The 13,296-nt window shown below is 39.4% G+C and overlaps 1 protein-coding gene across 2 annotated transcripts in view; it reads right to left on the bottom strand.

Annotated features, from left to right (window-relative positions):
* Positions 1-13,296, bottom strand: part of LOC101158522 (cadherin 13, H-cadherin (heart)) — a 197,429-nt gene that overhangs the window by 78,773 nt on the left and 105,360 nt on the right. For both annotated transcript variants that reach the window (XM_020704255.3, XM_078949029.1), the window contains exon 5: positions 47-229. In XM_020704255.3, coding sequence (XP_020559914.2) covers positions 47-229 — 183 coding nt within the window. The remainder of the gene's footprint in view (positions 1-46; positions 230-13,296) is intronic.

Below are 13,296 nucleotides of genomic sequence, written 5' to 3'. Positions count from 1 at the left end.
TTCTGATTTAATAATTGGTGCCTTCAAGAGTCTGAAGCGTATTTACCTTGACCACTGACAGCATTCCCTCATTACTGTCGGGGTTGGTCTGGAATTCAAAGCTGTGTGTGGGATCTCCACTGATTATAGAGTAAATGGCTCTCCAAGCTCCGGTGGCTGGATCGTCTCTATCGTCGATGGACAAGTTGATCACAACCCCCGTTGAGCCTTCAGGCACATGAGCCTCAAACTATTAGGAGATTGAGAGACACATGAAGAACCCCATGTAATCGGGAAAAACAAGCAAGTAATCTTTAAATTGTTTAAAAACTGAAAACAAAAAGTGTTTTCATGGAGTTGGGACACAAGAATATGAAGTAATTTAGACTTTCTTTTCAGATTTCTGACAGTAATTATATTCGCAAACATTTTAACAAACTACTGCAAGAGAAACGTGAGTTTTCCAGGTGCAAAATGTACTGAACGAAGTCAATGACGAGTAATATTTCTAGTTTTTGACTAGGTGGACAACAATTGTTCTATTTATATTTGTTAGATGCTACAGTTTTTGATGCAGGTATGCTGTATTTGGATGCATCTAGTCAAAAAATGAATGTTAAGATTCCACAAAAATTGTTTGAGTTTAATTATAGTTATTAGATTTTCTTAAAGTGACAACAAACAAAGCACTTAGATATAGAGGGATACAAGCTAATTGTTCAAATTCTAGTTCTTTAAGAGTTTTGTCATAAATCAAAATAAAACGGACAGCTATTCTTCATCGTGAGTGTGACGGACCTCTTCGCTGACAGCCTTCATGTCTCAAACATTTCTGACTTGGTTTGATATAAAGTGACAACGTCTGATTTAAGAAACTTTTTTTTCTTTCATCATTTGTTGATTTCTGTGACATTTTGAACAACTTTTTTTTTTATAGATTGCAAAAAACAGAAATGCATGTCAAACCACAGCAAAAAAAGTACAGAGAACTAGACAGTGGTGGTTTAAAAAGTCCTCTTTCATCTCCCACACCTACATGCTGCACTCTAAACACCACAGAACCCCAACAAATTTTATAGACAAACGTGTGCTCTGGTGCTTCGAAACAAAGTATTTTCAGGATTGAAATCAGTAGTTCAGGTGAAATATCGGTAAAATCAACACTACAGCATTTAAAGTACCACTCAGATCATCTTTCTATCTGTTTTTAAAGCGTTCACAGTGGTTTTTTAATTATGATTGTGCAGTTTTAAGCCAAAAACTTGTGTCGTTTTCTAGGACAGCTTCTGCAGAGTTCATCAGAGATTCATCTTTGGGTTGAGGGCAGAACTGTTTTAGGCAGATTAAGCCCCCCTCCATTTCCCATCATCCTTCTGTACACATGCTCTCCTGCTAGCTTACAGCTCCTTAGAACCCCAACCTAACATTAGCTGTGCAAATGGCATTTATTCATCTGCTCCTGCTTCACAATGATTTGAATAAAGAAATACTCAGAAATGCCTAATTTTCTTTATAAATGTCTTCCATCATGAGAAAATGTTATAAGAACATGTTTAAAACACCAAAAATACCTTTTCTTTGGAGTGGGTTTATATGAAGTAGCTTTTTCTTAAATTAAACATTCATGTTGTGGACTATAAAGACACAAGGACAAAAAGAACACACACACACACACAACAAAATAAACGCTATTCATGTCCTCTATTGCAGAGGAGTCACAGTGCATCTCATTTTTGTTTCACCGTCAATCACTCCCCACCTCCCGGCTCATTGTTGGCAGCAGACCTCAATCAGATTCTTATCGATGTGTTCTGCCAGCAAGAGTCCCACAAAAGCCTGCATGGTGATCAGGGTTCCCCTCACAAAAGTTCCAGTCAGACAGAAGCAGCTCCGTCAGCGAGCGTGCATGTGTGTCTCAACCATTATGGTGTCAGAGCTTACAGTGTAATCTTTCAGACATAGGACACTCTGTTTAAGGATAGAGCTGGTCCAGCCTAGATTACTGTGTCTCCTGTCAGCCCACGGTATTGTTGTCTGGCAGATTACCCTCTTACTGCTTTACGCTGCTGGGTTCCACGCATTTATCTGAAGAGAGACAAACATTGATTTCTTCTTTCCTTTCTTGGCTGCCTTTTTTTATTCATTCAAACCTTGTTTAAAAACACTCCAAACCATTTGCAGTCATTTAAGCCACCGTGGATCGAAATCAAACGTCTTTACATAAAGGAGGCAGTGTTCGTCCTGACATGTGCCTCGTGGGGTCCTTTGTCCCGGAAAGAATTGACAGCTTGGCACCGACACATGATGTGTAAATAAAAGGTTACTGAATGCATTGAAAAGAAAAAAGTGAGTTATGATGACGTTTTGATTCAGAAACGGGAACTACTTTACTTTAGCAAAATGCATTGACCACTCATTGGACAAATACAGCTTTAAAAAGAAATCTGTGGAGTAAAAAAAAATGATGTAAATGTTAATTAAAAATGAAAAAAAAATAATAAAACTTTGTACTTTGGTCCTTTAGAATTTAAATGATAAACTATTTGTAAGATTGAACGAGTCATATCTTGAAGACCCACTCCAAAAAAGTATGGCATTTTTCTAACGATGGAGGACATAAGCTTAGAGTATTTCTGAGTATTTCTATATTCAAATCCAGGGACATAGTAAAATATTATGTTTGAAAAAGAGCTAATTTATGATATAAAAATATAAGCTGGGCATGCTAATGATCCATGTACGTCTTCATTTCCCCCTCATGTCTGACTCAAAGCTGAACGTCTGGAAAGCTCCAGAATGGCTAACCATATAGGGTTGCACCAATATTGTGAGATTGGAAGTGTGAGGAGCTGTGAGCTAACAGGGTAGCGTGCAAACAAAGAGCTCTCAGCAACGGGGAGGGGAAATGGGGCGGAATTGCTCCATGCCAACTGTCCCGCCCACAACTCGGATGCAAATTCCTAACAAACTCCTGCTGCTCTGCAGAAACTTTGTCCTAGAAAATCATTTTTTTTATTAATTAGAAGACCAATGGGAATGCTTTAATAATAGAACAAAATATAAGTAATATGAGTCTTTAAGGTTTTTGAAAAAGAAAAAAAAATAGTTCAAGCACTTCTGTGCATGAAAGGTGTTTACCAAAATAAAACAAAATAAAAAAAAGCTGTGGGTTCAAAACTGCGTGAGCAATTATACAGTGATGCCGACGATAAACAACAAATCCAGACCACAATCCTGACTTCTGCTCCCAAAAACAAGCAGAAACAGAGACAACAATCGGTCAGAGCAGCTTTAATCATTTGGGGCAGTCATGCGAATGAAGAAAACCTCAAATTCAGTTCGGTGAGCCCTTTGGGTCGCTGCCCCAAAGCTGATAAGGCCTTAATTCCATCAGGAGCACAAAGCAACTGGTCACATGAAACTTCGGGAGAGATTGATTAATGTCTGGCACCCATGAAGAAAACAGTCTATAAAGTCTTATGCTGGTTTGGATCAAATGATCATTTGATACATAATTGATTACATTTGGATTCAAGATCGATTGAGGAACTTACCGACCATAAGAGTCTTTATAGAGACAAGCAGCTTCAGGGATATAATTGAGGTCAAAATCTGTTTTAATCATACAGATAAGTCTAAAAAGCAGAATATACTGTATGATTTTGTGCGTGGCTCCAATTATAATGTCATAATGTAATATATAGCTTTTATTTACAGAGGAAGGTCTTAAATTCCAATTAGTTTTCTTCTGGAAGCTTAGAGTGTGTTTGTCTGGAAGATCAAAAAGGGTAATCTAAATGCTGCGCTTCAACCATACGTTGTTTTCTTTTGGTTTTTCCATTGCTTTGTCAAAAACACATCTAATCATGTTTCCGTCTCAAACAAACTACTTAATTCATCCAGATGTTATACAAAGTAATTATCTAACATGAAAGTTGCTTTATTTTGTGCTAATGGCATTCCAGTTGTCTCATTTTCTTTGTAATAATGTAAACACTACTACATACATCTTGAATTAATCAACTCACCTGCTTTTATCAGAATTTAATTTAGAGAGGTTTTGAAATTACCAGTCAATGGTACAAGCTAAATAACACCAGATGGTTTGTGTCTAATCCCACCCAACCTTATTGTTCATGCAGTTGAGAACATTCAGAGTAGCTTTTCCCTGACGGATAGAAGGGGGCAACAAATACCTCCCAGCAAAAGGCCTGCTGAGACAGAGATGTCAAGTTTTGGAAGAACATACACAGTTTCGCTGAGGCACATAAAATGTGCTCTGCCTCATTAAACCTCTGAACAAACTGTTTCCCGTTTCTTATGAAGACTTTTAATCAGTGTCTAGTTTATCTGTGTTTCTGAGCTAGTCTTCCATACATTTTTGCGCCGTCTTAAACAAAGTTCTGTTTCAAAATGTCTGGAAACATTTCTGCCCTCACACATATGCAATTACAGTTGTGTAACACACATATGCTGATCCTGTGCACACATTAACTCAACCAGATTGATGACAATCAAGCTATTTTCTTCCTGAAAATCTGTCAGAAAATATATGAATACAGATGGCGGCGGCGGTGGCCTTGACAGCCAGCCTGACGACAGCTGAGCAGCTGTTTATTTGTCCTAATGAAAAGCACTTTGTGACATGCCCCCCCCCCACTGCCCCCGGATTTTTCAGACAGGGGTAACACGTAACAGAGGCCAATAACTAGAACCCTGCATGGACGACTGTTTTCTACTATAAAAAAGCAAGAATGAAGCATTCTCTAAATGTTCCTTCCAACCTTCCTGTCCACGCAAACCCCACTGTTGGTTTCATCACCTGTAATAGCGCATAAGGTCAAAAACATGGCAGCTTTTCAATCTGCCTCTAGACATAATCAGATACTAACTAGGGGTGCTTTGATCATGTGATCAGAAATTAGGCCAGATCGCATAGTTCCAGACAATCAAAATTGGATTTTGTTTCCCAATCATCCAATCGGATATTTATCCGTTTCTTGTTATTATGATCAGCGCCATTTCAATAGCACTACATTTCAGGCATATTATTACAGACAAATACTCTAGTAAAAGTCAGCATATCATGAACGGATCACAACATTTTATTGCAGTAAAGCGCAGCTGAATACGACACCTTGGAGAAGGAAGCGCAAAAAACAGTTCAGTAAAGTTAGCGAGATGTTTACAGATTCACACTTCCGGGCTCAAAAACTCTTAATAATCGTTTAAAACTGACAGCAGGTGTCTCGATTGTCTTTATGCAAACAATGGCCTACAAATGCCTTTCAACACACAAAACATTTTTTTAGCGTCTAAAATGAGACTCAAACGGAGAAACAGCAGTGAGATGGTTGCTAAGGGACCGTCTACAAAGTGCAAGTTCCCAAAAAAAGGGATTTAAAAAAATCTATACCGTCTCAAAAACAACAGAACTGAAAAAAATAGTTTGATTTGGTATGAGCTACTACTCATCATCATTTATACAACATAATAATACATAATACAACAAGGATTTGGGAAGAAAGTCTTCACCATGCTAAGCTTTTAGGTTTAATACATTATTACAACAAATAGATTTCCAAAGCTAAAATATTACTGTGCTTTTCACGTCATCTTGTTCTAAATTGTCCCCTCCAATAGAATAACACTGTCAGGCAGTCTGTAACAACACAAAGTGTGTGACGTCTCAACTTCCAGCGCAATTCTACATACGATAACTTTCCTGTCGAACACCTCCGCACACACTTAGCAGTTGTTACCCTCCTCCTTTTCTTTAATCCTCTGTACAGTAAGTGCGCCTGAAGCAATAATGAGCTTACCTGCGTCTCTATTAAATTTCAGCAGCTACTGAGCAGGCAGGTTACACTTCTTTGAATTTGGCCTTCTGCAAATAAGCTTTTCCACACATGCGGATCATAACCAAGCTCTTATTTGCATATCTGTCCATGTTGCTTGGAAAAATATACGGAAGTTTATGAGAAAACTTCTTAAAATACTAATAATCAACATGTTCTAGTGCAATAAATTAAAAGTTTAACTCAGGATTTAGCTTTTTTTTAGGGGAATTATTTTCGCAGCAAAAAAAAAAAAAACCCTTTCAGTTGAAATACACTAAGCTATAGAATCAAACAAAGAGGGGTGTGGGGGGTTCTGGGAGGCTGGAACACTGTTTAGCCTTTTCCGTGCTGTGGGACTAAAGCTGCATTCACTAGCTAACGTTGTATTTTTCTATTTACTTTCACAAAGGAGCCAGCACAATTACAATCTTTTCATTTTAAGAATGCATTGGAGCCAGGATCGTCTGTACCCACTATTGTGGATTGGGGATGTGTATGTGTTGGGGCCACGTGTGTGTGTGTAAGAGAGAGGAGAGAGGGCGTGCAGCGAGGTAGAGAATGAGGGGGGCAGTGGGGGCGCACATTTATCTTGTGTGTTAGGAGGGAAGGAGAACGGTAATAAAAGGTTTCCCCCAGAATAAATGCCATTGACTCTTTCTTAACCCGCTTTGGAGAATCTGAGGGTCCAAACGGGGAAGTGAACTCCGAAGGAGGATCCGCCTTCGGTCCCCCACGCTTCTGACCCCGGTTGGAAAGGGCAAAAAAAAAAAGTAATCGTGGGAAAGGTTCAACACCACACGCGGCCATTTCGCTTGAAAAATTTTGAAAAATACGCCCGGTTGCGATAAGAGCAATGGAGTTTGGCCTGAACAGAGCTGTCACCCCAAAAATCGTCCGCCATGGTTGTTTAAATTCTCGTTCCCGCCGACTTCAACGCAGAATTATGAAAATTGTAGCGTATCGATGACGTACGGTTCGGATTCATGTGGCCTAGCCGTTCAGACGGCGGTGGCATTTGAAAAGATCAGATACGTATCGGATTCAGAACCACATACCCAAGTGGTCTGTGTCGCATTTGAAAAGATCAGATCTGTGTGGTTCAGACTGTCATGAAAGTATCAGATATAGGTCGCATAGGGGCAAAACAAAAAGGGTTGTTTCAGCCTGTGGTCTGAACGTAGCCATTCATTCATGCGGATGAGGATTATTCTCCCAGATTATCTTCCTTAGCGTTTCCGGATATTTTCCAGCCGCTTCTGAGTCAGCTGATGCCATTGATATTCAAAAAATATACAGAAAATTATGATCACCTGTATTTTCTACAACTAACAAATGCACAAGTCTAAATGTGAATGTTTGGACTTGGATGACAACGTTGCTTGCAGACTTTAAAGTTGCTGCTTGACAGGAAACATCCAGTAACAAGGCGGTTCAGCATAGAGAGCTGGCTGCTTATACGAAGTACAAAGACGGTGAGATCCAAGAGAAAAAATCTACAGATGGATCAAAAATAGATTGAGATCAGGAGGAAAATATGTGAAGCAATACTCCTTTAGTAGAAAATACTGCACAAGACAAACAGAAGGATTCAAAATGAAAGAAGAAGGGGAGAATGTCGGATTTAGATCCAGACAAGCTGAACAGAAACCACCATTAACATCTAAACAACCTTATAAATGTTGGTAATGCTAAGTACACCATGATTAACCAGCTTGTACATAACCTTTTAGTATATTAACCAAGTAGTAATTTTGTGCACGACTTTTTGGCATCTTTATGGAGCATTTGACAGAATCGCCCGCTCTCTCCAAAAGTGCTGAACAGAAGGTTAAGTTCTCTGTAATTGCTTTCTAGGCATCAACACCACTTTAGACTCAACTGTCTGCAGGAGATCACTCCAGATGTTTGTGGTTGATAATGCAGTTTAGATACAGTCATCTGTTTAGGCAGCAGCATGAAAGCAGGGCATTAAAGGAAGCTGAGACAAATCTTCCACTTTCGGCTTCTCCCATCAGGGGTCGCCACAGCGAACGAGTCGCATGGTAAATTTGGCAATGTTTTTACGCCGGATGCCCTTCCTGACGCAACCTTCTCAAACCGGGCTTGGAACCGGCAGAGGTAGAGAAGGGAACAGGGAGCAGCCCGGAGTCGAACCTGGGTTTCACGGCCGGAAGGCGCCGCAAACCAGCACGAGCTAAACTGGCTCCCAAAGGAAGCTGAGACAAATAACACAAGGAATTAAAACTGGTTTCGTTCTAAAGATGAGTCTGAAACCTTTGGAGATTAACTTTCTTTATTAATGTAGATTGTGAGCAACCACGCACCAAATAAAAAACAAAAAAATAAACAGGTTTCTTCCATTCTGTTGTCACACCATTATTGGAGTATTTTTAAGTATATACATTTTCTGAACAAAAGAAAAAATGTAGCGTGTCTGGTCAAAGATGCTCAGCAAATGTACACTTTAAGTTTAAATCATGACAATCAATAATTGAATTTAAAAAATCCTTATAATATTTCTTTGGAAAAGTTAAATCAGTTTATTGAAATGTCTTAAAAATGGCTAATTATATCTATGGTAGATTATGACTTCAGTTCTTCAGGTACATCCAGTAACCCTATACTGGATTAAATTGTAATTAAATTACCCATTACTTTATCTTACATTTTTTTTCCACTCCCACAAAAATTTCTCTATTGAATAAAGCTAGCACAAACAATGTACCCTTGTAAAATCCACAAAATAAAAACAGGCTACTCAAGGGCAATCAGGTTTGTTAGCAGCACCTTGTTAATTTCACCACAAGAACATGAGAGCATGTTCGTTATATAGTGGCCTACAATGTATGGACCGGTTGCATGATGTCCACATCCAAATTTCCACTTTCTTTATCTTACTTTGACCAATATCTAACTCTGCTTTAGCGCGCAAACGCTAGTAACTCCAGTTTTTTTTAATTTTTTTTTATTTGTATCCGTTTTATTTCATTTAACCACGAAACAATGTCAGAGCCAACTGTTTACACGAATTAAATTGTAAGTCACGGTATGGTTTCACTGCACCAAAATGTGAGTAATGAAGTAATGAGGGTTCTGGGGTCTAGCAATTGTAATTTGATTACTAAAATTTGAACTGTATATCGTTACGTTACTCCTAACTGACAAAAGTAATTAAATTACAGTAATTCAACACTTTGTAATTCATTACCACCGACACTATCTGTGTTGTCATAATTTTGTTAGAGCTGAAAAAAATTTGTTTCTAAATTTGATGAAATATTAAACATATTCAAGTATATTTTATTCTGGAGAGACACCTGCGATGTTTCCGGAGTAAGAAGCCTCGATCTCTGAGGCACCGCCTTCTGGGTGCCGCCCATTTTATGACGTCATCCTAGAGCCGACCTCGGCAGCGTGTCGGCATCTCATCCACAAAACAAAACAACATTCAAACTTCTGCAAAGATGGATGGGCATATTGTGCATTTAAAAGGAAAAGGTATTAGCCGATCACCGCTAGCTCCACGGAGAAAGTGGGTGTACTGGCAGTGCAGAGGCTTCCTAGGGGGCGCTGTTTTCACTTGTCTACATCAGCTTGTGAGAGCCCGCTCGTTTTCGTGGGTTGGGAAGGGGTGGGGCTCAGAGCGCTGGTTTTTACAGGAATACTCTGAAATGCATGAACGGATCAAAATACTGCTTTGGGGTTTCATTCTGTGAGGAATGCACATAAAATTACCCTTAAAAACTTAAAATTTTGATTATGCATGGTATAGGCCTTTTAAAACACTTTGGGGCGCAGACTGATATCGGTCCATGGGACCTTTGGGCCTCAGAGGGGAGACAAAAAAAAGAAGAAAAACTACTAAATTTCTCAGTTTCATTTATAATTCTGAAGAAAGTTTAATTTGACCATTAATTCTTGACCATGTCAAGTCGCTCGGTCACGTGTCAAAAACATGTTTGTTACCTTCTTAAAGAGGCTGATTGCTGAATGCTGAACTGAGAGCCCCAAGCTAGCAATAGTAACAAAAAACAAACGTATTTAATATATTTCTTTTTGAAGTAAAGAGCCAGAGGTGAAACAGAAGAAGAGCATTGAACTTTGAAATATGGATTTATTGTGTCGTTTGTTCACACACAATATAATTAATGCATAATATTCAGCAACCGGCTGTCTAGTGTTATGAGGATGCTGCTAATAAAGTTGCTAAAATGTTGGAATCACGTTTATGAATATATTTCGCAAATACCAGTTTTTGTGACTGTTTTTCTCTTTCTATTTGTCCGTCGCACCTTAAAAGTCGGCGTCTCATTTTTAAACTTCCACTTTGACAGTAATGGGATAAAGGAAAATCTATATCACTCTGTAACGGTTCCTACACAAAATCTAGTGAAAAAATAAAGTTTAAAGCAGCTGCAGAGATTTTAGAGGATGAAGATAAACTTCACTCTCAAAAGTTAAGGGAAACTGGAGGCAGAAAAAAAGAAAAGTAGGCCCTCACTTGAGTCTTATATAGGCCGGCCCGTGGAAATATTCCCTGACACTAAACTGGTCCTCGGTCCGATGGTTAGGGACCACTGCCTTAACGGACAGAGAAGGAGGAAACGTCATTACTGTATTTCCAATTGAATTCAATTGGCTCTGAATCCTACTTTTAAAGTTTCAGTTTCTCGCTTCATATTCACAAGAAGAAACGATTTTAAGTGTACATTTATCACATTACTTCTAATGAATAAATTGCAATATGATTAATTCTTAAAGCAATTTGAAAAAATGGGATTCATTTTGATACAATTAAACGCAGACAACTGGATTAAATGCAAAACTGAGATACTTTCAGGAATTTGTACCGACACATATCTCTCTGTTCTATCACATCTACATGTGTCTCTGTCAAAATAATAACCTTTTACAGCACAACTTGCAAAAACACACCATACCAATCTGTTCCCTTTTTGACAGTGAGCTCTGGTCAGCTCCACAGCAGTATTACCCAGGGTAAAAGCGTTGTGTATATCTCAGAACTAGTGAAGCAATCATGCAGAGCCCTGACTAATCCGTGACACCGGTTAGCCATCACCCCCAGTCAGACTGGCACCGACAGGGCCCTGCAGCCCTGAAACTGCTGCAACACCCATCACCAAAGACGTCTTTATCAGCAGCACACATGGATAGCAGGTATGCATATTTTCCCCCAGGAGAAAAAGTAAGAAAAAAAGGGAGATACAGAAGCAAAACCAGGCTTTCAGATGAACATCTAAAAAAGAATCAGGCGGGTGAAATGAAGTGAGCTGCCAAGGACTTTAAGAGACAGAAACGATGAGGTCCATCATGGTCTTGTTATGAGAAGCATAGAAAAATAGGAGCGAAAGTCAAGTCAGACACGGTGGAATTAACAGAGGCAGTGAGGGGTGAAGATGAAGTGAGCACATGTGCAGAGGCAGAGAATGAAGTGCAGATGGAGAGATTAGAGAGTGAGAAAAAAAAACAAGGTGAGACACACGAAGGACAAAAGGTTCCTGCCAAGAAAACCTCTGTTCTCTTTTAAAAACATTTAAACTTTTAATCAGTCTCTGTTGTTGTCCTATCAAATACAGAAGTCGCTCGCTATATTGCGTTTAATATCTCGCTGTCTTCCTGTTTTGCAATACTTTTCAGTGTAACTTTTTTTCTTTTTCTTTAACAGCAAATTGTGTTCTGCATTCTGATTGGCCGTAGAGCATTGTCAACCACCTCTGTGCTGCATAAATCTTTGACCGCGAGCAGATCTTTCTTTTCTTCGTGTGTTACTGTGTAACACGGGGCGGTCGTTCTGCCGAAGTAGAGCGGTCGACCTCTGATCAAAAGATCTCAGGCTCTGTTCCTGCCTTGTGTTGAAGTGTCCTTGGGCAAGACACTGAACTCCATATCGCCTCTGGTGGTTTTGGGTTGGTGCCGGTGTTCAGCATGAATGTGTGTGTGCACGGATGAATGGGACTGTAGCTGCGTTTCCATTACACATTTGTGCAAAACGTTATGATATTCTAGAAATGTAAATTCCAATGTTTCCATTAAATCATAATAATGCGAATAAACAGAAACCAAGTTACGCAATATGTCATTCAAAACCACGGTGCCGGATGTGATCAATACTTTGATTGACAGCAGATTCATTCAGATTTCTGCCACAGCGCTCATTATCATCTATCAAAGGAGACGTCCGCGTTTTCCTCAGGCCATGGAGCGGCGAGTTTTTTGCACGTGGGAGCGGCTACGGATGAAGCCACTTTGGGAAATGGTGCTTGGGGATATTACAGAGGAGCTGTGGATCCAACAATTCCACATGACACGCTCAACTTTGGATGAGCTGTGGCACCCGTTGTGCAGCGCCCAAAGCAGCCAGTTCCCACCAAGAAGTGTATCGCAATCCGGTTGTTCACGTCGTTCATTTCATTTGAAAAAAAGTCTTGCCGCTGCAGTTTTGTAAAATACATCAATTTTGATACACCTCAAAAACCACCTATTCCAAGCACAAAAACTTGTCAGTCTTTTAAAAATGGTCGTGAAATGGTCCATAAGGCAAACTTAGTATTGCAAATCCAATTTGCGCAATTTCCTAGAGACTGTAAAGCCCTTTGGGTAGTAAAGTAAAGAAAGTAGTAAAGTATAAATATATAAGTATATACCATGTCCCATTTATGTGGGGCAAGTATTACAAAGCAGAGAGTATAGAAAACATCACATGGTCACACAGTTTTTTCCGAAGTCTAACTGATTAGTTATTTCAACTGCCAACGTTTTTTTATGAACTTCATGTAACCTTTGAGTTTCATTACTTGTTCTTGAATAATTTCATACCCAAATCTACCTGTGAAACTAAAAAAAGACCCTGTTATTCACTTGCTATGTTTCTTTAAGAGCTGAAGAAGGAGAGATTTCTGATGGACGATTTAAGTGGTTGAGTGCAGGTTTGAAGCAAATACTTTCAAAGGAGGGAATAGCTAACTGTGCATGGAGTCGTGATGGTACGTCTGAGGCAAATAACTAGGTCTCTAAGTAAGGATTATGTCGGCTGAAGTGTAAGAAAATGTTGCCTGATAAAACCCAGCAACAGTGCATGTAATGAAAAACAACAGGAAAGAACACGTCCCCAAAACAGTCAAGTGTGTACTTTTTTTCCCAGGGTTTTCAGTCCCAATGCAAATTTCCTGACTTGCATGTAATTTTCTACTCAACTTCTTGTTCCTCTTTCTATCTTTCTCTGCGTGATGTCTGCACACAAGCTGGAGCAGAAGCTTTAAGAGCTTTCGTCTGGTCTGCAGGAGGTAGCAGCTTCTAAAATAGACATCTTCAGCATGAGAAGATTTTACAAAGTTCCATGAGCAGAAGACCAGAATATATTTAGATGAATGATTTATAGAGTAAAGAAACAGAGCAGCGGCTAACAGGATCAGCACCCAAATACGCAAGAACACCCATGAGATGGTAGCGACCCGCT

This window comes from Oryzias latipes, chromosome 6, assembly GCF_053564925.1.
Source record: "Oryzias latipes strain Hd-rR chromosome 6, Olatipes_Hd-rR_3.1".
Lineage (NCBI taxonomy): Eukaryota > Metazoa > Chordata > Actinopteri > Beloniformes > Adrianichthyidae > Oryzias > Oryzias latipes.
Note: the sequence above shows the minus strand (reverse complement) of the source record. Positions and strands in the feature narration are given on the sequence as shown.